A 26,223-nucleotide genomic window follows, 5' to 3' on the forward strand; every position below is an offset into this window, starting at 1 on the left:
TTTATTTGGTTCTTATTCCCTTCATAGACTGAAGGAAAGTTTTACTGATATAGATATCTACTATGTTATTACCTACCGTGAAATAATGACCAACTTCAACTTTGTATTCACCTAGAAACAGATGAATGTACTGGATTTTATCTCTTAGTTACACAAAAATAATAAAATGTGTTAACTCTTTCAATAATAATAAACTTTGTACGAAGTACAAGTAACTAGTTGCCAAGCTTGATAGTATAACACAAGGGGGGAGGTGTATGGTAATGTTGTTTTCTTGGAATTTAATAAGCTAACACGTTAATTATTTATATAAATATATATATATCTGTTACATGAAGCAAAAAATAAGGTACACTTTAGTTTCTTTTTCCTTAATTAGTGGATAGGTTTCTTTGTTGATTTGTTTGTTCGTTCTTTTTTCGAAACTTTTACATGTTAGAAAAGTTTGAATCTCGGATATGTTTAATGCTTTGTCATGTTTTTTATGTGTGTCCGTGTATGTTTCTGTTCGTCTGTGATGAAGAAAGCTACAACCGTCATATCTAATTAGTGTCTTTAATTTTTTTTTTTCAATTTTATACAAGTTCCATTGTCTGCAATGGATTTATCACTGACTAATGACCAATGTTATGTTTCTATAGTCTTGTAGTGCTGTTAACGGAACTCTGTCAACTGATACGGCTATGCTGAAATGTAAGATAGTCAGCAGGATACTTAATCTGACCTCGGTTCAGTGCTATTCGGCACTTGCCAACTAAGCATATATATAATCTTGAGAAAATGGATTCTTCCTGTTCGATTAGAAAAAGTGTCACCCAGCTTCACATATCACATTGGAAATTGACTGACAGAATCTGATGAGCAATAAGGAACTAGATAAATATAAATATATATATAAATATATATAAATATAAAATATATATTGCTTTATGAACGATCAGTTGTAAATATCACAGTCCTATATAAAGTCAGTCAAGGCTTGACTAGCACAATGATAATGTCTCAGTCTTCAAGCTGGGTTATATAGGCTTGAATACCACAGTGAACGGATCATACACTATTGAACTGAATCGTGTTGGTATGTTTTATTCGTCAAGTTGGGGTTCACAAGATTACCGTAACTAATGCTTGTAGACTTTCGATGAAATGGCTGATAGTCAATCACAATCGTACAGATTAATTTACCTTTTCAGTGGTGGTCTAGCTTAAATCGACTCATGAATTCAGCTATTAAAAACTACTACTTTCTCCACAAACCTCCATTCTAGAATTTCATTGTTAACTTGATATACACCAAGTAAATGGTCAGAGTTAAGCTTAAGGTTCTCTACGACCAAGTCCTGAAATCAATGCGAAATCACTTAATTTTGAGACATTTGGTACCTCAATTATCATAACGTAACGTGTAATAACTTTCCGCTTAAACTATCCACTAGATTCAATAGTGACTGCGTTGTAATCTGTTTAATATATAGAATTTCTTCTTCTAAGAAAAGTATTAACTTCTTTGTATGTAGTTAGTGTTTAAACACGTTGATCAATCATAATTCATGGTATGTTCCAGTTCCTTATAGTTTACATTTTTAAGTTTAGTTAGCCGACCTAGCGTATTATTAAAATCATTTTAATATTAATCATTTGACGATTAGTTCTCCTTAGTACCTCCAGATCTTGGAAGTTCTTTTCTAGCTTGAAAGAACTTTTATTCTTTGAGAATGTTACATGAAAGTATAGAAAACCTTCATTAACTACTCAGATACGAATTTCCTCAATTCTTTTTGCTAGTACTGAATGTGATTAGTCAGGATGAATGTTTTGAATCCAAGACTTTTATTTTAAAATGAGTTCCAAAAGTTCTATCTGTTTTAATGAACCACTCATATTTAACAATAACAAATGTTTTGTACATTTTTAGATTTGGTGCATCCAATGGTGTACTACGTGTTGATGCTGGTCGAAGATGTTCCACTGGTGATGGCAAATTCTTCTTTAGATGTAGCCCACCAAATGGTCAACCAGTTGATGCTTTAGTTACGCAAATACGACAATTAGCATTGGAAGCGAAACAACGTACTAAACGTAGTCAATTAACATTGAGTAATTTAGAGTTGCATGCCAATAACAATACTACTACTACTAATAATAATGATAGTGGCACTCTTCCTAACAATATTAATCATCATAACAAAGTAGGTGAATCACTAGTTAATACAAATGATAATTTGGATAATGATCAATTAGATGCTAGTATTCATGGAACATTACCACGTGCAAGATCTAAGCGTACAAAACTGCCAAGTGAATCTACAGTGCTACGATCTAGTTCAAATTGTATTAATGGTGGTAATAGAAGCAGTAATAATAATGGAACCAATGGTCAATCAGAGTGTCTTCCTCCAAAAGCAACTCCGGAAACTTCAGATGATGTCGATTCACAGGCGATTCCAGCAAATACCAATGATACAAATGAAGTATTTAAAGCGACTTTGTGTAAAGCATCAGTAGTAAGTTGGTGTTTGTTACTCCTTTGGACGTTATTTTTTAATCTGCAAATCTATTTTTGCGTTTATCTAAACATTGGAGTAAATGACATCTAAGTTTTTGATTTTACCGAATTCTCTGAGTTATATGATGTAATTGTAAAGCTTTTGTTGTCATTCTGGACAATACTGTCGGCACTTCATATAGAATTTATCTCAATAGTTATTCCATAAGTCGTAAATCGGTTCGTGTTAATAACTTTGTGAATAGCATTTTTACTGAATTTTGTAGTCTTTATTTGTCAGTGTATTCAAATTGACGGTCTTATTCAAAATACCTCTGACCATTTGGCTCCATAAATTAGTTCTCTATCAATATGTCTACTAATTATTGATTGTCTCGAGTGCCGTGCTTCTAAACATACTGTGGCATGCTTAGAATTTCTCTAGTCCAGAACTTTGACACTTTTGCAGTTGAATTCGCGTCCGTGATATTCCATCCCCAACACAACTTATTTATTTACGTACGACTTATACCCTTCGTGGGAGCATAGGCCGCCGACCAGGGTTCTCCGACTAACTCTGCCCTGGGCTATCCTTTTCAGCTGTTTTCGATTGCTGGTCATTCTTTTGATGTCTACCTCCTGTTTCCCGATGCAATATGTTCTTTGGTCTCCTTTCTTTCCTTTTACCTTCAGGATTCCAAGTTAGCGCTTATATCGTAAAGCAGTTTGATGATTTCCTCAACGTATGTCTTCCACTTCCAGCGTATATTCTTAATCTCCTCTTCAGTTGGAACGTAGTTTGTTTTCTCCCACACTAGTTTGTTGCTGATTATATGTATTTGTGGGGGGAGTACAGTGACACCTATAACCATTTTGTTGAAGCACATTCGCTCCCTGTTTTTAGCCAGTCGTAGACCAAATTGATGATGTCGGTTTCTTGTCAGTTACATTCTACCACTTGTGACATAAGTCTCAAGGTTCTATAAATAATCAAACAATTATTTTCTAGTAGTTTTTGTATATACTTGATTAATGCTTCCTCAAAGTGCATACCTTTCAACAGAAGTCTTTTTTGAAAGCGTTATTGATGATGCTCCAATAAAAGCAACATAATATTGGTAACCAAATGGTCGTATAGTGATAAAGATGCGTTCAGAACACAACATCCTGTATGCATACATATTAGTTGAGTTAAAAAGTTTATTGAGTATGTGAAGTATTCAACACATGATATTGGAGCTTAAACCTTTGATTTTTGGAAATAAAGGGACCATAATCTATACTGCAAACTTCTAAATTTAGAAGATTGTAAATGTTTAATTAATAAATTAATATTATAGTTTATATCATGGAAGCACTGGACAGCTGTTTCGTCCTAGTATGCAACTCTTCGTCAGTTAACATCCACGACCACACCTTCAGACTACTGTGTCAGTACGCTATGTTTAACACCTCTAACTTGAACTATTTCCCTGTGTTACTCGACTCTCATCTATTGTCATTAGTGAGTATCTGTCTCACTCCGTATGCAGTTGAATTCCATCAGTCGCAGCTTCTCATGAAAACTTCGAAACTATCTCTCAAAATTATTGACTAATTAGCACGTGAATGCTTACCGGTTAGCAGCACCATACTAGAACGAAGCAACTATCCAGTGCTTCCCAGTTTATAAGGCTTATATGTTAATAAGGTTAGTTACTGACGTAAACTATACATTTCAACAATCTCGATAAACATTTCACACTATCAATTAAATTTACGAATAGCCGACGCTTAGTAAATTTACCCCCCCCCCTTACATCTACAAAACCAATTTGTCGTAACCTTGAATTAAATAAATGCCCTATTCGAAGTCACTTCTTTCGATAATTAAGGGATCTCTTTAGCTTTTTTTTCATCCCAGTTACCAATTTATTTCTTTATGACTGTAACTACACTTACTCTCCAATTTTTTGGTCTTGATACAAACTTCAGTTAAATATCTAAAAGCTAGTTTATAAACCAGTCATATTTGCACTTGTTTAAAATGGATTAAAAGCAAAACAACCTTTAATGATAGAAAATGTGATCTGTTTAATATTATCGGTGTCACTCTTCACCGGTCTCTGTGTGTACACGTCAGCCATATTCACCTTACCTGGATGTACTTGTATGTTTCCGCATACGTTACTGCTTCTAAACTTTACAGATCCAATGCAAACAAGTAAATTAATAGATTTGATTCATCATGACTAGAGTTCTAAATAACATAAGATCATTAATGGATAATCAAAAAAAATTCTCGAGTAGCTGGAGAAATTATCTGATCGAATTCTTGATTTTCATAGTTTAGATTTTACCTAAACCACCACCGGAAACGTTGAAGCACTAGACGGTCATTTGTCTTGGTATAGGACTCCTCGGAAGTACACATCCACGACCCCATATCTTGGAATCAAAACCCAGGAACTTCGGTCTCCCTCACGATCGCTTAACCTCTAGACCAGTGACCCGGCATCCACTGGTGCTAATATCTGACTCTAATCAGTTGATGATATCGCTCGACCAACTTCCTTTGGTTGTGCTGGATAACCACCTCACATCTGACATGGATATCCGACACCCACTAGTAACGGTTTTTCACTAAAACTACAAGGGTTGCATTTTGAAACTAGTCACTAGTGAGCAAACGATTATTATTAGTAGTAAAAGGAGATTTGTGGAGACTGTATAGCTTTCATAGTTTAAATTATAGGTCTTAGGTTTGATTCCCAGATACAACGTCATGGGCATGTCCTTCTGAGTCCCATACTGAGATGATATGATCTTTCAGTGCTATCAGATTTCAACGATGTTCTAAGCAAAATCAATTAGTGATTCAAACTATTGCACTTCTACAATATCCACAAATATCTATATGCTAAAATTGGTTATTGCTTTCTCTTTGAATATTAACTACACGAAAAACATGCCTGTTAACTATTTAATTTGTTTGAATATATTTTTTATTGAACACCGATTGTGTGACTCATAAGCAATAAATGAAAAAAAAAGGTTCACATTTTTTATGATATTTTGTCTGTTCGGAATTGATTATCGTCTTATTAGTTTTTAAACAAAACGAGTTTTAATATATATAGTTGAAATCATGAGTCAATTGAAGCTAGACCACCAAGGAAAACCTGGAAGCACTGGACGGCCGTTTCTTTCTATTGTGGGACTCCTCAGCAGTGCGCATCCACGATCTCGACTCGCGAGATTCGAACCCAGGACTTACCAGTCTCGTGCAAGAGCACTTAACCGATAGACCACGGTGTTAGTGTCTAACTTCAACCAATCCATGAAGTTGAGCAACCATTTCACCAACGAGTTTTGTTTAAATGTATATGATTTTTGATCATTTGTATTAAAATTTAGCATATTGACTACTTTTAACAGATAAAGTAGCCACCCTACATATATTAGGTACTTCTAACTTCTGATTTGTTGTTGTTCCTTCGATTTTTAAACAGTCCAGCCATTATTTTATATATACGAACACTTAATTGTGGTATATCTCGTGGAGGTTTATGAATGGTAACTTTGAGAACTATTTATGGACCAATGTGATATGTATATTTCCTATCGTATAATTGTTAAATGACTAAACTATTCATATTCGTATCCCTCTTATTATATGCTTTATTTTGACCTATGAACTATTATTATATGATTTACCATTCTTGAGTTATCCCTAGTCCATTAATTACTGTTCCCCCTATTCTAAGCCACATTTGGCCAATTATTGTACAAATGTTATTTTCTACTTTATGGTACGATATGGTCAGTTTGTTTGATATATAAACCCAGTATGTTTTAGAATATTGATTCATATTGTAGAGGCTGTTATTGGTGTTGTGGACTTAACTGGCTTGACTAGGCAGAAAGCAGGACTGATAAGTACTCAAGACTGCTCAAACGGCTTTTGTATATCATTGCTCTGATCGATAATTCACTGCTCTCTAATTGGCGGGAATCAGCACGTTCATATATATCAACTGGGCAAGAACGCACTCAAGCAATCGATATAACAATTGAGCATCAAATTGGGATAGAATGATTTGGTGTTAATTATTACAACTATACTTATATGCCATGATTAGCAAAGGTTTGCATGATCTTGTTATTGATATTCAGGAATGAATTTCGACCGGTTTTTATTAACATATGTGCGCATCCTGAGTGAACTGACTAGATGAGGCTATTTCGCCACAGGTTTTTATTACTAGTTGTGAGCAGAATAATATGTATCACACACTCGGATTCAGATATTCACCTTCAACCATCTGACGTGAAAATATTTTCACCCCCCTCCATTTGAGACTTAAGCTGAATGTAAATGATTCTCACTGCTGATATTCACAAAGAGATTCGAACCTAATACCTCTTGCTTTCAGCGTATCGAGGTGATGAGTGTCAAATGAAACAAAAATGTCATCCTGGATACCACCACTAGCCATTGTTCACTTTCGAACTTAAACATCGACACCAAGAAAATAAAATTCTTATAGATCAATATTTTGATATTTTATGGTATACTTTAATCTTTGTGTATCGATTCATTCAAATGAGATGAGTCTATTGTACTAGTGTATACATTTTTAAAGATCCTGTTTTTCGAAATGATTATATTGTTCTCACATATTATTTCTTTTCTTTTTTCTAGCCTAAAAACGATCAAGAATCAGTGAATACATCGTCAAATCTCTATGATAATTTACCACGTCCACCACGTCGTAGTTCACGTTTACCAGGAGCAATCAATGTACTTCCATTACCGGCACGTAGTCATAAACAAAAAGATTTACACAATTCTGCAAACATTGAAACACCACTTAACACTAATGATACACAATTTTCTACAGATACTCTTGATAATTTAATAAGACTAAATTCTAAGCATATAAAGGCACAATCCTCATTAGGATCATTAACATTATCATCAACTTCACCGACATCAGCGACAACTACGACATCACCAGGAGTTAGTCCACATACAACATCAAACGAATCATCTTCAATGCTAACTCCATCAACTATTTCTTCACCTTCACCATCGTCATCATCATCATCACCATCGGTATCTTTAGCTTTTATGAGTAAAAAAGTGGTGACTCCCACTTGTCTATCACAACCCTCGTTAGCACCATCCAATCGTCTTCAACTGTACAGTAGAAATAATGAAAATAATAATACAGCAGCATCGTCTTCGTTATCATCGATAAACTTTATAGACAGTTCGGAAATAAAGTCAACTGATGGATGTTCTTCCATTCAAACATCTCCTTCTACGATAAAAACAACAATGACTACAGCGACACCGATGACGACGATGACTCAGATACTAACAACATCCTCACCATCATCCAACTCAGTTGTTAAATCTTTAATACAGTCGTATACTTCTATATCGTCAAACAATTCAAACTACAATGCTAATAATTATTCTGTTGATAACAATCTGACAAATAAACCAAGGAATTCTCCATTGTTTGTTCCAGTTACCACCACTACGACAACAACAACAACAATATCATCATCATCATCAAAATCTCCAGCTTCAATTTCGTTTTCCTCAGCAGTTAAAACTACACCGACTAATGATTACAATAATAATGATGAATCGAAAACAGGCAATCATAATTCAACAAATAAACTGTCAAATTTAGGTGGAAAAATGCGGGTACCCTCATCGATGATTTCACAGTCAGGTAGGTATGCGCGTTATGTATTTATGTGGGTGACCTAGAAATATATATATTGTTATCTTTTTTTTATTCATGATTCTGAAAACACTTATGATACCGGTTCTTTTTTGATGATTTCGCATAGTTTGTTCTTTATTAGTAAGAAAAAAGATGTGTATGTTTATTACGTAAACGTTTAACACCTCAATATTTACCTTAATCAATATTGACTTTTTTTCAATCAAATACGAGCCAATTCTGGAATGATTTCTTTTTGTATAAACTGGAAGCATTAAGTAGGATTGAATTGTTCTCAACAGTACGATCGAATTTTAGATGTATATGTAAGGGTTTGAGTTTCTCTGAAGTTGATATGAAGGATGAGAATTAATCAACCTCTATTGTTAGGTGTGTACCCTGAGTGTGAACTGCCAGAATATTCCATTGAAATGCAGATTTCATGAAGGTTGGGTTTTTGACTATCATTTTAATCCAGGACACGCATTCCGTTCCACTTGGGACTCGTCACTTATATATACCTGGATCTTAGTGTTGTTGTTCACATTGAGAATTGAACAGGCAATATTGAGCTAATCCGTTCAGGGTGCATATATAGCAACAGAGGCTAACAAAAACAGTCCTTTATATCAACAACAATAGAACTCAAACTTTTACATCCATATACATCAGTAGTTTCATACTCGTTGAATAAGTTTGTGGATATTCGGGCTCACTAGCCCCGTCGACAAGGGCGCAAGGTAATGGGTTCCAGTCTCAATATAAACATCAACATTGGAATACAGGTACACCCAATTGACAAGTCTCAACCATGACGAAACGTGTGTTCTATATTCTGCTTCTAATTGTATATCAAATATACTAAAACGTTTGTGTCAACGCTATCTGTTCAGGATGCCCATATAGAAATGGGGACTGATCAATTGAGGTCTCAAAAATCGACAGTGAAAGATTACAAAACGTTAACTTAATGATCAGCATGACTCAATTTAAGAATGCATAACTTCTTTGTGCTTCATTATATGGAAGCTTTCACAGCTTACTCAAATGAATTATATATCTCATTGAAAGTAAGCTTAAGTTATATATCACAGATCTTAAAAAGCTTAATGTTCCTCCCCAAGTCAGTCACAACGTAGAACTTAGTACATACGTACATCAGTTCAAGTTGCCATACCACATTAGCACAGAGATGCAGTTGTCGATTCAAATCCCATAGTGGTAGAAGTAGTAAGAGTGTAAGCAGTAATCCGAAAGATTAGGGTTTGAAGAGGTTATTCAAGGAGTATAATTCAGTGAAATAAATTTGGAAAGAGAAAAAAGATAGGGACATGAAGAATTCAGAAAATTAGAATTTGGCAGAACATAAAGAGTGGATGCACCTTCGCCATTGCAAGCGATTTTAAGCCATGTCGCTCAAGGTCTCTAACCATCGATTGCTATCATCTCGCGAATCCCAACCAGGTAGTCTACACCTACCAACATGGCTCAGTCCACTTGTCAGTGACTTCATGGATTTGTGCTACGTTTTATTCTGACTGCCCCTAGCTTTTTTCCAACCTACTCTTATGCCATAAAACATTGCACGTCGGGGCAGTAGGTGGTTGGGCATATGTAGCACGTGTCCCAGCCATCTCAACTGATGAAGTTTCACTACTTCATCAATCGATTTGCCATGTTTACCTAATACCCGTCTCCTCCTCAAACCCATTTAATATATAGAAACCAAATGCCCAACCTTTGGAATTGTATCGTGGATAAATCAACAAATTTAAACAAAACATTCATAGAACCATTTTTTTCTATTCAATGGATGTTTATGCTGATGATCTCATTCAGATGAATAATAAAAGCTCCATGACCAAATAACCCAACACACTAAATGAACCTCCCTTATTTTGTACTTTTATATTGAATTTTACATTTCAATCGATTTTGTTTTTCCGTATTTATATTTAATTAACTGATTATAAAAATACAGTAGAACAATGAAAAAATCCTATAAAAGAAATTATCTTTTTTTTTAATTTTTCTATTGCCAAGTTACGCCTATCTCCCTGTTCTTTTCTTCTTTTTTCTTTCTTTTTTTTGTTTTTCGTTTTACTTTACCTTTCTATTGAGTTTAATTGAACTCAATTTAGTTGTTATGCTTAGTTTATGCATTAAATACTAATAGGGATGATAATTTTCAGTGTTTATTTTTTCTAATTAATTGATTATGAACTATCCTTTCTCCCTAACTATACATATATAGCGATAAACATTGAATTGTTTCAATTTAAGGACAGTTCTGTTGAGAGATTGTTCAAGAGACCTTTACCTCTTTCCAATAAAAAAAATGGAAAGATAATTAAATTCACTTAGTATTGTTTGTTTGAATCTTCCCATTGATGTTTAGGATTGCAACTGATCAGTCTCTAATTGGCATATGTGCATACTGTGCGTATTGCCTCGATATAGCCTTAATTCACAAGCATTATAAGCAAAGATGGATAGCAGTGGTAGCAGGTACATCCAGCTGACGAGTCCAAAAATAGGACGAAACGCGCGTCCTTGATTTCACTGCTAGCCACTATCCATCTTTGCTTGGAAAGATAATTAGTTTGCTTCTTTTTAATTTGAAGCTGTAAGAAGAAATTAATTTAACAGATATCATGATTGAAATATGTTATGAACAAACATAGGGATCCATTTGGTATTGTTTGTTTGAATCTTTCCATTGATGTTTAGGACTGCAATTGATCATTCACTTATCGGCATATGTGTATACTGTACGTATTGCCTCGATATAGCCTTGATTCACAAGCGTTATAAGCCAAGATGGGTAGTGGCTAGCAGTGGAATCCAGGATGCGCGTTTCGTCCTGTTTGGAACTCGTCAGCTAGATGTACCTGCATCTCAGAGTTGATGAAATGAACAAAGATGTTCATGAACACTTCTGAAGAACAAAATAGCTAAATACAGTTGAGGTAGTATCCAATATATTCATTTTCGTTTGTAAATTGCATAAATCATAGATAAGTTTCACTTAGAGTACCATTAAAAGTTAGATAGCATCTAACAGCTGTTTCGTCTTAATAAACAGCTTCTCAGTGGTGTAAATCCACCAATTCACTGAAGATCAAACATAGCATCATCAAATCTCTTGATCAAAGCCTAATCAATTATGTACATTCTTATCTTTAATCGATTCGCGGTATTGAATTACGCTGATGATGGCTTCTCACCAGAACTCAAGGAAATACATCTTGAGAGAATGATTTTATTAACAGAGTGAAGGGTTCGTGAATAGTATTTAATTTCGTTATTTTCCTCATAAATAGACCTTAATTAAACAACCATTGAACACCGGAAAACACGGGACCGTTGTTTCGTCCTAGCATGGTATTCCCAAACAGTTCTTATGTACAACTCTTCTTCAAGGATAGAATACAGAATTCGCTGGTCATAAAGAGATTCCTTAACCCTTAGATAACATTACTGTCAAAATGTATTTATTACTCTAAACACTTATTCAATTCATTATCTCTTAGTTGTTAGTAAAGCAACGAACCCGCTATAATGTTTAATATAACGACACAATAGTATCTTATCCTTTCCCAATGATATCAATACATTTTCATCCAAATAAAAATCCATATCATAATTTGATATATAAGATTATATCTAGATGCTTTAAGTAATATAAAATCTCTAATCAAAAAACGGATAGAAATAGAATTAGTTGTGTTACCATAACAACTGGTCATAAAGTAAGAATAGTTTTACATCTCTTTTGCTTCATTCACCTGCAAAATGTTTTTATATTTACTCTTTACAATGAGTCTAGTATTTGTTCTTACTCTATCTTTCGCTCTCTCTCCCTCTTTCTCTCCTTTTCTCCTTATCCAATTTTTTCTAAATAATTTATTTTTTTGTGTGTGTTTATAACGTTACTTAAGGTAAATTTGATCACATGACATACTGCTCAAGGTGAATAATGAATAACAATATGACGTGAAAATGAGTTAAAATTAATGATAGAATGATTGAGAACTTTATTTATTTGTTAAACGATCTTTATAGTTTCATATTTATTTTCATAGTTGAAATCATGAGTCAATTGAAGCTAGACCAACATGGAAAACCTAGAAGCACTAAACGGTCGTTTCGTCCTATTGTGGGACTCCTCAGCAGTGCGCATCCACGATCTTGCCTCATGAGATTCGAACCCATGACCTATCAGTCTCGTGCCAGAGCACTTAACCGATAAACCACTGAGTCGGCGTCCGATGGTGTTAATGTCCTTGGTGTTCTAGCTTCAATTGACTCGTGCTTTCAACTATGAAAATACTGTAATCTCAACAAAACCCCTTCATATTTATTTGTTTATTCTATTACATACTGAAAAGATAGAAAGCTTTACCGAATTGAAATACCTGATATTATTGTAACATATCGTGTAATTGATAAAATATTGTACATCTATTTGTCAATATTTGATTAATGTTAGCATACTTGATCTGTTCAATAATTATATGTGAACAACTGGATTGATTTATTGTACTTAATTCTCTTGGAACCTTGAATATGTGTCAGCTATTAGTTGATAAGAGAAGATCTGTCTTCATTTAGCATTATGATACAAGCATTATAAGCAGAGGTGGACGATAGCTAGAAGTTAGATCCAGTACCATTCACATGAAACCCTATCTTTATCTGGTTATTTGAAACCCGTAACTAAGTGGATAACATGATTGCATTTGAGGCAAACGGTACTGTGGTCGAGTTCTAGAGTGGATATTAATTTTCAGATCCAGGCATATCCATCTAATGGGTTCTAAAGAAGATAAAACATTCGTCCTGGATTCCATTACTAGCCATCACCTACTTCTACTTATAATACACTGAACTTACCCATTAGTAACAGGCTGAAACGACTCAAACTTACAACTAATCCTATGAAATGTAAGCGTAATATGAGCACAGTATACCTAGTGTAATGCGATCCAAATGTTTAAATAAAAACCGAGATTTCCATGAAAATAACAATTTAAACTGAATGAATTCTATATAATTGAAATCATGAGTCAATTCGAGCTAGACCACCATATAAAACCTGTAAGCAGTGGACGGCCGTTTCGTCCTATTTTGGGACTTCTCATCAGTGCTCATCCACGATCCCGCCCCGCGAGATTCGAACACAGGAAATATCAGTCTCGCGCGCGAGCGCTTAACCACTAGACTATTGATCCGGCATCCAACAGTGTTAATGTCTAACTTCAACAAATCCATGAAATTAAGCAACCGTTCACGAATGTCTTCAGTGAGTTGATATCTAGCTTCAATTGACTCATGATTTCAACTATGAAAAACATAACATTGGTCACTGTTCAGTGATCAGCCAACTGTATAATTAACTGATTTATGTTTAGGCTATCTTTTAATGTTAGTTCATAACTTTAGGTCTTATAAAAAGTGCTTTAAACTTCAGTGGTTTCTATTTAAAAACTAAGGATTACACCGACTGATTAAAATATGCAGAGTATAAGAATGTGAATGTCAATAAACTTCTATGTTTTTGATTGAGATCATGAGTGGATCTATAGTGGTCTTACATCTATCGATTCATGATCTTAATCAAAACTCAACAATCTCCATAACCCAATACTTATGGAACATCTATGTTTTTGTATTTTAAACATGCGAATATCTGATTAAAATACTGTCACTCTTAAACTAAATATACATTCAAAGTCTCAAAATTTCTTTGAAAGCTATGAAATATCAAAACTACAATTGAAGGTACTTGCATTAGTTAGTTGAATTCAAGTAGTTTGAATATGGAAATACGTATATCGTGTTTTATTTTTAAGGAAATATGGTGGCAAACTTTTAAAAATTCTACATCAATAAAGAATGGAAGTGAAGTTTATAAACTAAAATCTGTTGACAGAGACTCAGTAGTTAATTGGATAACATGATTACGTTTGAAACGGATGGTACTGGGTTCGAGTTCCGAAGCGAATATCTACTTGGATAAAGGCGAATCCAGTTGATGTGTTACAAATAGGATGAGACATGCATCCTGGATTGCACTGCAAGCCACCATCTATCTTCGCTTGTAATGCTTGCGACTTAAGGCAATATTGAGGTAATTTGCACAAGATGCACATATGTCAATAAGTGACTGATCGATTTCAGCCCTAAACATCAATGGGAAGATTCAAACAAAGTGACTGGCTCCATGAGGTATTTCCTGGCGTTCTAGTGAGAAGCAGTGACCAGTGGAGTTCAACCGAGTCTTTTGGGAGATATCAACTCACTGATGACATTGGTGAATGATTGCTAAATTTCGTGGATTGATTGAAGTTAGACATTAACACCGTCGGATGCCAGCTCAGTGGTCTAGTGGTTAATTGCTCTGGCGCGAGACTGACAGGTCCTGTGTTCGAGTCTTGCGAGGTGGGATCGTGGATGAGCACTGCTGAGGAGTCCCACAATAGAACGAAATGGTCTTCCAGTGCTTCTAGGTTTTCCATGGCGGTCTAGCTTTAATTGACTCATGATCTCAACTCTATAAAATTACTTAAATCTCCATAAAACTCCTTCTGACAATACAAAATGGATTATTTACAATGTTTTCAGTTTTACAATAAAGTATCTGTTGTACTTAACACTTTTGACCATTTTCGCTTTCATTTACTGGATCAGTGCTGAATATTAAAGTGTAATTTTCACTAAAGTTTACATCATGGGCATCTGGAATTATTTATAACTGTCTGCTATCAGCAATATTAGTTTAGAACAGTCTAGCATATCGAATTAAAAAAAAGCAGTGCTCATTAGGGCTCAACATGAAATCCCTTGTGAAGATTACGTCCTAATATACAATATTTACCCACTGAATCAACGATGGAATAGCCGGAAGTGAAGAATACAACATATTTATTGAACATTTGAAAATGTTACGGATTACCTCAGTCAAATTATTTTAGAAAATCTCCTTTACGAAGTATACTTCAATTGTCTTTATTTTCTAGGAATACAATATTTGTACTTTTGTCGTTAATTTTGGACACTTTTTTTTTAACATGATTGAAGTTGTTTCAATCAAGCTGAAAATGTCCATTATTCGAATTGCGTAAATTAGTTTATAATTCTTTTATTGGATATAAAGAAATAGTATACGCCCTTATGTGAGAAATGATCATGTAATCAGTGAACTAAATCAAGATATCTGCTTACAAGCAGTTCATATCATGATTTGGGTGTTGTTGAGTTTTTTTTTGAGTTCAGTGGTTCATTTAGTGAGCTTTCATTTGTCGTTCTGAATAATATCATCAAGTGCTTACTTCATATAGATAACTGAACACTTTAGTTATTCCATGTGTCTTACATCAGTTTGTTTTGAGAGTCTTGACTGTGATTGGGTGCCCTTGTAAGTTATTTCGATTGCTCTCCGATTTTCTTTTAGTTCTTTTTATTTTAATCTTCTGCTGGCAGGAGTTCCACTTACGATTGCTGACACATAGCTTATCAACATGTAAAACCTTTTGAGTATGAGTAAACTTAGATGAACGTGAACTAGTTGGCCTAATGTTTGATGAATGATTTTGACAAAAGTTTCAAAATGAATTGAGACAAAAACTTGAAATTAGTATTATTAGTTATGTACTGATTGGTGATTACTTTTGAGAGGTAATTTCCGGAACTCCATTGAGAAGACATTATCAATAGGGTTCAAATATGGTGGATATGAGACAGTTAACTATCAATGACTTTGATTGATAGTTGTGTAACAACATGAATTGATTGAATTAGAAATGTAATTTCGTAGATTGTGTTTCAATGATTGAAATATTAAGCGTTTAACAGGAGACTTTAATGTGTTAGTGTGGTGGTTAAGCAAGGTTGTGAACGTATATTGTTACTGTGGTTTCTAATACTAGTAGGAAACAGCTTTTCAGTACATTTCATCATCAATAGTAATGTTAGTAACTTTCAGTTCATTATATAAACTATCAACTTTAACTATTTCCGCAAATTTCTCATAATAATCATTATCTGTTGTTGTAATTTTTATGGTCGATTATCATGTCAGCTCACTGAAATGATCATTTCTTTTCGATACTTTGAATAAACTTATGATGAATGACTGACCAATACTTTCATACTTACGAATAATCATTGAATCGTGGATTGGTTGAAGTTAGACATTAACGCCATCGGATACCTACTCAGTGGTCTATCGGTTAAGTGCTCTGGCGCGAGGCTGGTAGGACCTAGGTTCGAATCTCGTGAGTGCGGGATCGTGGATGCGCACTGCTGAGGAGTCCCATAATAGAATGAAATGGCCGTCCAGTGCTTCCAGGTTTCCCATGTTGGTCTGGCTTCAATTGACTCATGATTTCAACTATGAAAATATTGAAATCTCCGCAAAACCCCCTCTGAATTACTATAAATTAAATAAGGAGGGCTTTTATGAGTCATTAAATCATACTTTGATAATGTGAATTTAAAAGCCTTAAATAATTACGACACTTGTAAATCTATCCATCTATCTAGATCTTTTTATATGTAATATTAACTGAAACTGTTTGATTTATTCAACATTTTATGTTGTTGGCTTGAGTGTATTCGAATAACATTGATATAAAGTGGAGAAGATTTGTAGCTCAGGTGGACGATTTTGATGTAGGTTTGTTTTCTGAGCTGGATGGTTTGGTCGTGGAGCTTTCGTCTTCCTTCTGAACGACATCATCAGCACAAACCAATCAACATCGAGGTGCACAGGACAAGCTGTGAATCACATGTGGAGAAATTCAAACACTTCACTTCTACCCGAAGTTTGTGCTGATGATGTCGTTCAGAAAGACGATGAAAGCTCCACGACCGAATCATACAGCTTAGAGAACAAACCCACATCAAGAGCCCTTGTAAGCTTCATTACCTTCTAGTGTCTTTGTATTCAAATAATTGACCTTAGATCAGGTTATTGGTTGACATTTTTCATGTGTGTTCATAGATTTGGTCCAAAGTGATGGATGAAGGTAGTCGACAGGAAACTTTGGACCTAGGTTTCGTGCTTTTTGTCACTTATTGGTAAGTTGTACTTGCAATCGTGAGGGAACTGATGCTCTCTGAAGGATTCGACCCCATGTCATCCAGTCTCACGGTTACAGACGTTACATTTGAGGCTGACAACTTATATGACTGAGATGTATTTAAAATTGATTGGTTACTGGGTAGTGATCTGTACTAAGGACTCGACATAAATGACATTGGTCACTACCTAGTGATCAGTCAATTGTAAGATTTAGTCTGATTCGATATGTCTACTGACTTCTGATCAATCTAAGTCCCAAGCCTCCAGAAATTCTCTGCCACTTGTACGTAGTCAGCAAGATATAATAAACTCTGATAGCTCTAATGTCTCACACTGTGAAGTCCGATGATGGATGTTTAAATTTCACAGGGAGTATCAGTTCCCTGAAGCTTGATCTTATACCGCGATGACGAGTATCAGTTAGCACGAAACTTATATCCAGGTTTTACCACTGACTAATTTCAAATTCCAAACATTTCAACATAATGCATGAATTCATGAGTCAATTAAAACCCCTTTCTGATAATAATCATCATATGTTCACTAGTGACTAGCTTCAAGACTGATTTCCTGAAGTTCTAGTGAGAAGCCGTGACCAGTGGAGTTCGACTAGGTCTTTTGTGGACGCAATTTCATGGGCCATTTGAAGTCAGATATTCACATCAATAAATGCTGGCTCAGTGTCTTAGAGGTTAAACGTTCGCGCGCCAGACTGATAAGTCCTGGGCTCGAATCTCACAAACGGGATCACGGATGCACACTGTTGAGGAGTCCCATACTAGGACGATACAACCGTCCAATGTTTCAGGTTTTCCGTGGTGGTCTAGCTTCAATTGACTCACGAATTCAACTGTTAAAATTAGTTAGTATTTAAATTTACTTCTATTAGAATATGTCAATTATTCAAACAACTGACCTTATTTCAAAACATTCACTATTATAATTATTAATAATAAATACAATGTGATTACATCTTAGATTTTCACGATATAAAGTTATTCAACTCTTCTAATGACTTTCACAATCTGTGAATTGAAAATAACTGATTGTTCAATGATTTCAGTAGCTTCTTCTTAACAGTTACTTAAGTGACTTCGTGTGAACAAAATGGATTTTTTATTCGTTGGAAGTTCCAATCGACTTATATCTTTAACCTTGTAAGTTAGACATTAACACCATCGGATGCCGGCTCAGTGGTCTATCGGTTGAGTTTTCTGGCACGAGACGGGTAGGTCCTGAGTTCGAATCTCGTGAGGCGGGATCGTGGATGCGCACTGCTAAGGAGTCCCACAATAAGACGAAACGGCCATCCAGTGCTTCGAAGTTTTCCATGGTGGTCTAGCTTCAATTGACTCATGATTTCAACTATTCAAATATTGAAATCTCCACAAAGCCCCTTCTGATTTTAAGGATTAATTAGTTTGAAAACGAATTCACGGAAACAATTGAATTAGTTGCTTAAAATAAAAGGTCATTAATTCAAACAATATTTTTAAATTATTATGTCTATGGTAACTATACATATTAAACAGTGGATTGTAGTAGAACGTTTTTCTTTATTTAAGATTCATCATTTTTTGCATCATATGTGGATGTTAAAATCGCATTTGGAAGTTCTAATTACTTTTTGTTTAAGCATGAACATTGTTAATAGTACAAAGAAGGTATCACAACTGAATGTTTTTATACTAAGCTGTGAACTTAATAGCCATAATGGTCAGTTGCCTACCTGACCATAGCTACTATCTTGGATTGCTGATCTGACTTGTGTATTGTGATCATCCAATCGAGCTATATTGCCTTTTAGTTCTACTATTACAAACAGGTCGACTGGAGGCGGTAAACTAAACGCACCAGCTAAAGTTCAGGGGCGGAATCGTACCGCTGACTGTACTCGAGTGTAACGACATTAATTTGTTTCCCTCAAGCAAACAACATCTTCAGGGATGCTACATTTTCACAAGCGGTTATAAACCGTCGACCCTTAAAAATGCTGTGTCTTATCTTACCCCATGGATCTCCATCACTGATAGTAAGACCACAACAGAGTAGAACTAACCCATTTACAACTACTCATAAAAATGGTCTTGCTCACAGTAAAATATTTTGATTACTGTTTACTATTTCTTCTGTCTACACTATCGATTTACGTAAGCTCGATCCTAAAATTGAATGCAAACTTATTCTCAACGAATTCCTCGATTAAAAACCAAAGTTATGCCTCAATAATTCGGTTTTTTCATAGATGAAGTTCTAAATATAACTCACTGAATAAAGTGTTAGTTTCTTTACTTATGATATTGCTACAATACACTGATGATTATCCTAACGTACTTTCAACAATATCAAATATACAAGATTGTACAATTCATATGAATACTCCGAATCATCTACTGAGGTTTCGTTTTAAAGATCTTATATAATTTAAAGGTATCAAGTAAAATTCCATGAGAAACACAGGCCGGGTGGAATAATAAACAGTTAGTTCTTAATAGTTTAAAACTTTCCAATAGTCAAAGATTACGTTTCATAACATTGAAATGGCAAGGAGCATACAATGTCCCTATTGAGTTATTGAATTGAAATGTAGACCATAATTTCAAAGTTAATAAATTTTCAATATATAGCATGAGATATTTATTGCTTCAAACTGGTCTTGTTTGATCTCGTGGAGGAGTCCCATACTGGGATGGAACGGCTGTTCAGTGCTTCCAGGTTTTCATTGGTGGTCCAGCACTCATCGATTCATGATCTCAATCAAAATACTTTCATATGATTTTACATAACCAAATGTTCAAAGCCCAATTATTTACAAACTCAACAGATAACTAATTCAATTTGAAATGGTTTGAATGATCTTGTTGTTGATATTTTTGACTAAAATTTGATTAATCTTGGTTGGCGTATGAACATTCTATACAGATTGCCTTAAAAGTAGCTATTATGACACAAGTTTACATAGAATAGATAGAATGTAGCTGGTAGTGGAATCCAGGGCGCGTGTTTCGTCCTATTTGGGACTCATCAGTCGGATGTACCTACATGTCAGAGTGAATAGAGAAAACGATGTTTAATTTTCAATGTTTAGTTTTTCATTTATAAATTGCGCTGTTCTATGCTTATTATAATAGACGATGGAGAAAGTAATTTGTTTATGTTCATATCTAAAGATAGGTGGCAATACAGTCTCAATTATATATATATATATATATATATATATAGTTTGTAAAAGCGTTACAGATTTCAGAAAAGTGTGATTGTTTTCTTCCCTTTTCTTATAACATGTCACTTAGTTAGTTACTACTAACAAAATACTAGAAGAGATATCAGTGACTAATCTAAATTAATAGAGATATGGACTCAATGGGGTGCTTCCATCTGATTTCATGTTTATATTTTTTTTCATGAATATAGACATTTTTCTTTGCATTTTATCTTTTATCAGATACCGTATACATCCTGTGATTCACTCATTCATGTTTTGCTTTTATAGTGAAACTGACTACTTGAAATTGTATAAACATTGTATGGTTGACGTTTAAATCTTCCTTTCTTATTACAAACATTCACAATATCCACAGACTGTTTTCATTCAGCATCATTTTGCTACCCAAATTAAGAACTGATTGGGTTTTTTTTGGTTAAGTAGCATTCAGTGTGAAACATTGACAACAATAGACAACCGTAACTGATGGAGTTTTATTCTCTGAGCTGGATGGTTTGGTCGTGGAGCTTTCATTGTTCTTCTGAACGACATCATTAGCACAAACGTCAGGTGCTGATGATGTCGTTCAGGAGGATGATGAATGCTCCACGACCAAACTATCCAGCTCAGAGAACAAAACTCCATCAAAATCACCCACCTGAGCTACATATCTTCTCCACTATCTCAGACAATCGTAGCCCTAGATATTAATGGGAAGATTCAAATAAACAATACCAAATGAATTAGACAATTTCTAATACAAGTTTTTACGTTCTAATATTATTGTAGTTCTAATCAAATATAAACATTGGATGCAGTATAGACTTATAAGAGAAGTTATATAATAGGGGAATTATTAGTTATTTAGCCACAAATAACATAGGAGATAGCACATATGTCTTTTGGTTCAAATCACTACATCAAATTAGCACAGTGAGATAAAATTATCAAGGCAATTAATGTCAGATTATTAAAAGCAGTAACATTATTAATGATGATAGAAAAGATTAGACATGAACAATATGGTTCCAGACGAAAGAATGAATTCGTGAAGTGAAAAAGTATATCTCTAGACAAAAACTAAATGCATATGTGACTGATTCTGACTTATGTGAGTCAACTATAATCGCGTATACCTCATCTAGGTAGTCTGTGCCTATCTACATAGTTCAAATCAACAATTAATCTTTTAGAAGATAATTCTTGTTCTCACCACCTCTAGCTGTTATATCCTAGTGAAGACATAAGTACGGGTAACTTCCGGGACCTATTAGTGGACGACTATTCTATATGTATTCTTATTGTTTAACTATTGAGTAACTAGATTATGTATATTTATATTCCTCTTATCATAAGCTTCATTTTGACCTATGGATTATTATTATACGATTTAGTGTTCCTAAATTATATTCAGTTTATTGATTACTGTTTCCCACGTTCACAGCCACATTTGGCTTGGTTTTGCACAAATATTATTTTCTATTTTATGGTGTGGTGCGGTTTGTCTATCTGGTATATAAACCGAGTATGCTTGAAATAAATGATTCGCATAGATTCATATAGCAGAAGCTGTAATTGGTGTTCTGGACTCAATTGGAAGGGCTAGGCGGACAAGGGACCAATAAAGACGCTAGACTGCTCATACCAGTTGGACGTCATTGATTTGGTACAGTGTTAAGATTAGACAAGTCGTATTTCCATTGGTGGATAATTCACGTGATAAAAAGCCGGACATAAGATCAACAACAAATTAGCATACAGCCTTCTTTATTTTTTACATTCATAACACTAGCTTTTTTCAATTTACATCAACAAACATAGCACATCATTTTAGGTATTGGTTAGACATACATAGTTTATGTCCTAGTCGCTTCAACAGAACTTCTCCATCTGTTATAGAATTGGAATTGAAGACGCGAAATTACATAACAAGCAATTAGTCATTCAGATATACTAAGTTGACACTCTGACTACATTACGGCTGTCACACAAAAATTTTAATGAGGATTCGTTCACATTTTGTATATTCGTTAATATTGTCAAACTACAACTTCGCATAACAACATTTTTTCAGAAGTTCATATTAAAAAGCAACACTTAAAGAATAAGTCAGTTTATGACCAAACTGTTTTCCTCTAGAAAGAGCTTTTTAACCCCTAACTGATCAAATTATTCAATTAATTATATCATATGCACTGAGATGTTGTTTCGGAAAAATATCTCTGAAATTCTATATTTTCAGGGCTATTACTTGTTCACCTTTAATTCATTTCTTATTTTTATTGTAAAGGATTTGTTGAGATTATTTCATTTTGTAAGTTATTTCTCTAACTTATTTAAGCTAGACAGCCATTAGAAATCGTGAACAATGAGCATCAATACACCCAGTGAAGATCACAGTCAGAACTTCCAAGTTTTGGTGTCTTATTCAGTATACACATTGCTGTAGTGTTCCATACTAGGATGAAACAGTTTTCCAATGTTCTTTGGTTTATAGTAGGTTATCTAATTCAAGTAAGTCCGTCATGTAAACTACGAAATTCAATATTCTCCCTAAAGTACAACCCATACTAACTGAATATTCATGTTTGTATCCAGTTTGACAATACTTTAATAAATAAGTTCCATAAAAATAATGTAATAACTTAAATTCGCCCGAATGAATAAACTTCTTACTGGTAATAGTGTCTTCTCTCTCTTCTATTCCGGTCTCTACGAAGTCCTGAATACGTTGAACTTTCTGATTTCCTAGATCACTTCTCTTTAAATATCAGCTGTAGCAACTTCCACGCAATGTACGCCTACAAACTACTTACAAGCAATCTTGTGAGTAGCATTCACCACAATAATAACTTTATTTTATCTATTTGCTCAGTTCATTGGTGAGTGATGATATTGTGTTACTTATTTTCAGATATTACTGATCCTCAACAGCAGAAACAACAACTTCCAAGTAACTTTTCCCATTTTACCAACTTCAAATCTAGTTCAGCTTCATTATTTCTATCTGGACCTCATCCAACATCAAAGCAACAACATACAAATGTCACTTCTAATTCTTCTTCTTCGTCATCTTGCACATTGTCAACATGTTCACCAACTACGAACAACAACATTGTTAAACCAATTTCTTTACCAGTTAAAAGAGATTCTGTATTCCGAGCTGAAAAGACTATTCCCCGTAGATCCTTAGAGGCAAACAATAATGCTACCATCCACAATAACAACAACAATGAATCGATACAAAGTCCCATCAATACCTCTGTACTAAATTCTAATAATAAAATACGAGTAACAAAAGATGACTCACGACGATATTTGAGTGAATTAGATAGTGTCATTAAAGAACTATGTGAAGCTAATGAAGCAGCTGTACAAGCTACACGTGAAGCAGCACAAAGAAGACAATATCTTGGCTGGTCATCAACAACGAATTCACAATTAAAACTCACGTCAACAAATGAACCAAATATCCTACCTATCCCAAGTAGTACTAATGCTTAGTAAGTAGGTTTCTGTGTGTGTGTGTGTGCTTGGTAATATACTCTCTTTCATTAAGATACCATGTTTTTGCTTATTCAACAAACAGAGTGCAAATCTTATCGTACAAATTGAAGATCATTATTCACTGATACATTACTTTTTAATCTATTCGCTTTTGATATATGCACACACACACACACAATAAGTTGTCTTGAAGTTTTCAACCATAACAATCTTTTACACACACACACACTTTACTAGATTTCCACATTTTCATACTTGACATTCTAGGTGTTGGAGATATATTTCATTACATAAATATTTGAACTTATGAATGATGTTTGTTTCTTTGCTTATAGAGTTTCTTTCTTTTTTTCATTTCTGTCCCCTTATCCCTACTTCATATCCCTTATTGTTTAAAGAAAGAAGATAGTTCCATTCGCTCATTTAATTTATGTATCATTTCTATATAGAATACAGTAATGATGATGATGATAATAATAATAATAACTTATTGGCTTCATTTTATGAAAGTATTTCATCAATATTTTACACATTGTAATCACTATTACGTAATAATTATTACTACATTAAACTTATTATGCAATATATATATACATACATATACATATGTCATATATATACTGTCCGTTAGTAACAAAAGAGAGATCTATTTTCAAAAATGAATATAATAGTAACCTGTTAATGAATCAATTTAATGCTGTATTGTGGCTTCTATTTTTGTTTTGTTTTACATCTTTATCTTGTTTATGTTTGATTTCATTCTGTATTTGTTTAATTTATGACAACTGTTGTTATAGTTATAAGACTTATCATTTGTTTGCATAAGTATTCAATGTTTAACATACTTTGTTTTAATCTGCTTATTAAAAAAGAAGTCATTATTGTGATTAAATATAATACTTTACACAGGCTTAATACTTACTAACTCACTATGTTTCTGCGTTTTTATATATTGTCTACATAATATTATCAGGAGAGGTTTGAAGTTAGACATTAACGTTGGTGGATGTCAGCTCAGTGGTTCAGAGGTTGAACGTCCGCGCACAAGCCCGGTAGGTCCCGGGTTTGAGTCCCACGGGTGGGGTTGTGGGTGCGTACTGCTGAGTAGTTCTAGTGCGGTGTGGTTTACTTATATTTTCATAAGTAGTATATGATGGTGGTCAGACATAGAATGTATTTTGGCAGAAGACCGATAAGGAAAGAACTGAAATGAAGTGCAATTGGTAGGAAAATGCATAAAAATGAAATTAGAAAAGATGGATTGATATTTACTGAAGGAACAATGAAGATTGAGACAATTGATGGTTGTTTTGCAAATTAACTGTTCATTATATGGTTATCAGAATTTAGTGAGATAGTCTGTAATTTGTGCTTTAATACATTCGATTGTCCCCACCCGTGGGCTTGTTCATTACACCAGGACGTAATGGCTGTCCAGTGCTTCCAGGTTTTCCATGATGGTCTAGCTTTAATTGACTTATGAATTCAATTATAAAAGTCCATATTATGGGCAATATTTTACAGTCACTACAGATACAGAAAGGTTAACTTGATCATTCTAGAATCTGAAAAGAATCTATCGTCCTAATTAACTTCTATTGGGAAAAGTGACTGTATCATCAACGCAGTAGTCAGAGGTGAATGATACAGTTAAATTGTCTGTCAACTGTTTAAGATGATTGGATTAAATAATCGATATACTTTGATAATTGTTTAAAATACGTAGAGTAACATTCAATAATGAACTAATAAATTAAAAGACCAGATAATTTTGATGATATTTAAGTAGTATAAGCCGAAAAATGTCAACTTGTTAAAGCTTTTGACATTATACAAATAATATAGGTACGTTATGTGCTTTGCATATTCGAAGTGCAAAGTACTTCTACAGGACTGTGCTCACTCTGGGTGGTGAGCAGATTGAAGTAGTTGAGAAGTTCTTGTATCTAGGTAGATGCATAAGTGCTGGTGGTGGCGTGAGTGGTGAGATCGATTCACGTATAGTGAAAGCCAGAGCGTCTTATGCCAATCTGGGCCATCTTTGGCGCCTTCGTGATGTTAGTCTGGCTGTAAAAGGTCGGACCTACAACGCGACGGTGAGAGCAGTTTTGCTCTATGCATGTGAAACCTGGTCTTTCCGAGTTGAGGATGTTAGACGACTCTCTGTGTTCGATCATCGTTGTCTCCGAAAAATTGCTGACATCCAGTGGCAACA

The 26,223-nt window shown here is 34.4% G+C and overlaps 1 protein-coding gene and 1 non-coding gene across 2 annotated transcripts in view; both read left to right on the top strand.

Annotated features, from left to right (window-relative positions):
- Positions 1–24,005, top strand: part of Smp_172580 (mucin-like protein) — a gene marked incomplete at both ends in the record, with an annotated part of 62,302 nt that extends 38,297 nt beyond the window's left edge. The window contains 4 exons of the mRNA XM_018796517.1: positions 1,916–2,504; positions 7,170–7,491; positions 7,594–8,214; positions 23,416–24,005. Of these exons, the coding sequence (XP_018651651.1) occupies positions 1,916–2,504; positions 7,170–7,491; positions 7,594–8,214; positions 23,416–24,005 (2,122 nt within the window). The remainder of the gene's footprint in view (positions 1–1,915; positions 2,505–7,169; positions 7,492–7,593; positions 8,215–23,415) is intronic.
- A 1,014-nt stretch (positions 24,006–25,019) lies between these two features.
- Positions 25,020–25,094, top strand: Smp_tRNA_02219_Leu_CAA.1.1. Its single transcript has one exon. It is a non-coding gene (tRNA).
- The last annotated feature ends 1,129 nt before the right edge of the window (positions 25,095–26,223 follow it).

The sequence above is a fragment of the Schistosoma mansoni genome, chromosome 4 (genome assembly GCF_000237925.1).
Source record: "Schistosoma mansoni strain Puerto Rico chromosome 4, complete genome".
Taxonomy (NCBI): domain Eukaryota; kingdom Metazoa; phylum Platyhelminthes; class Trematoda; order Strigeidida; family Schistosomatidae; genus Schistosoma; species Schistosoma mansoni.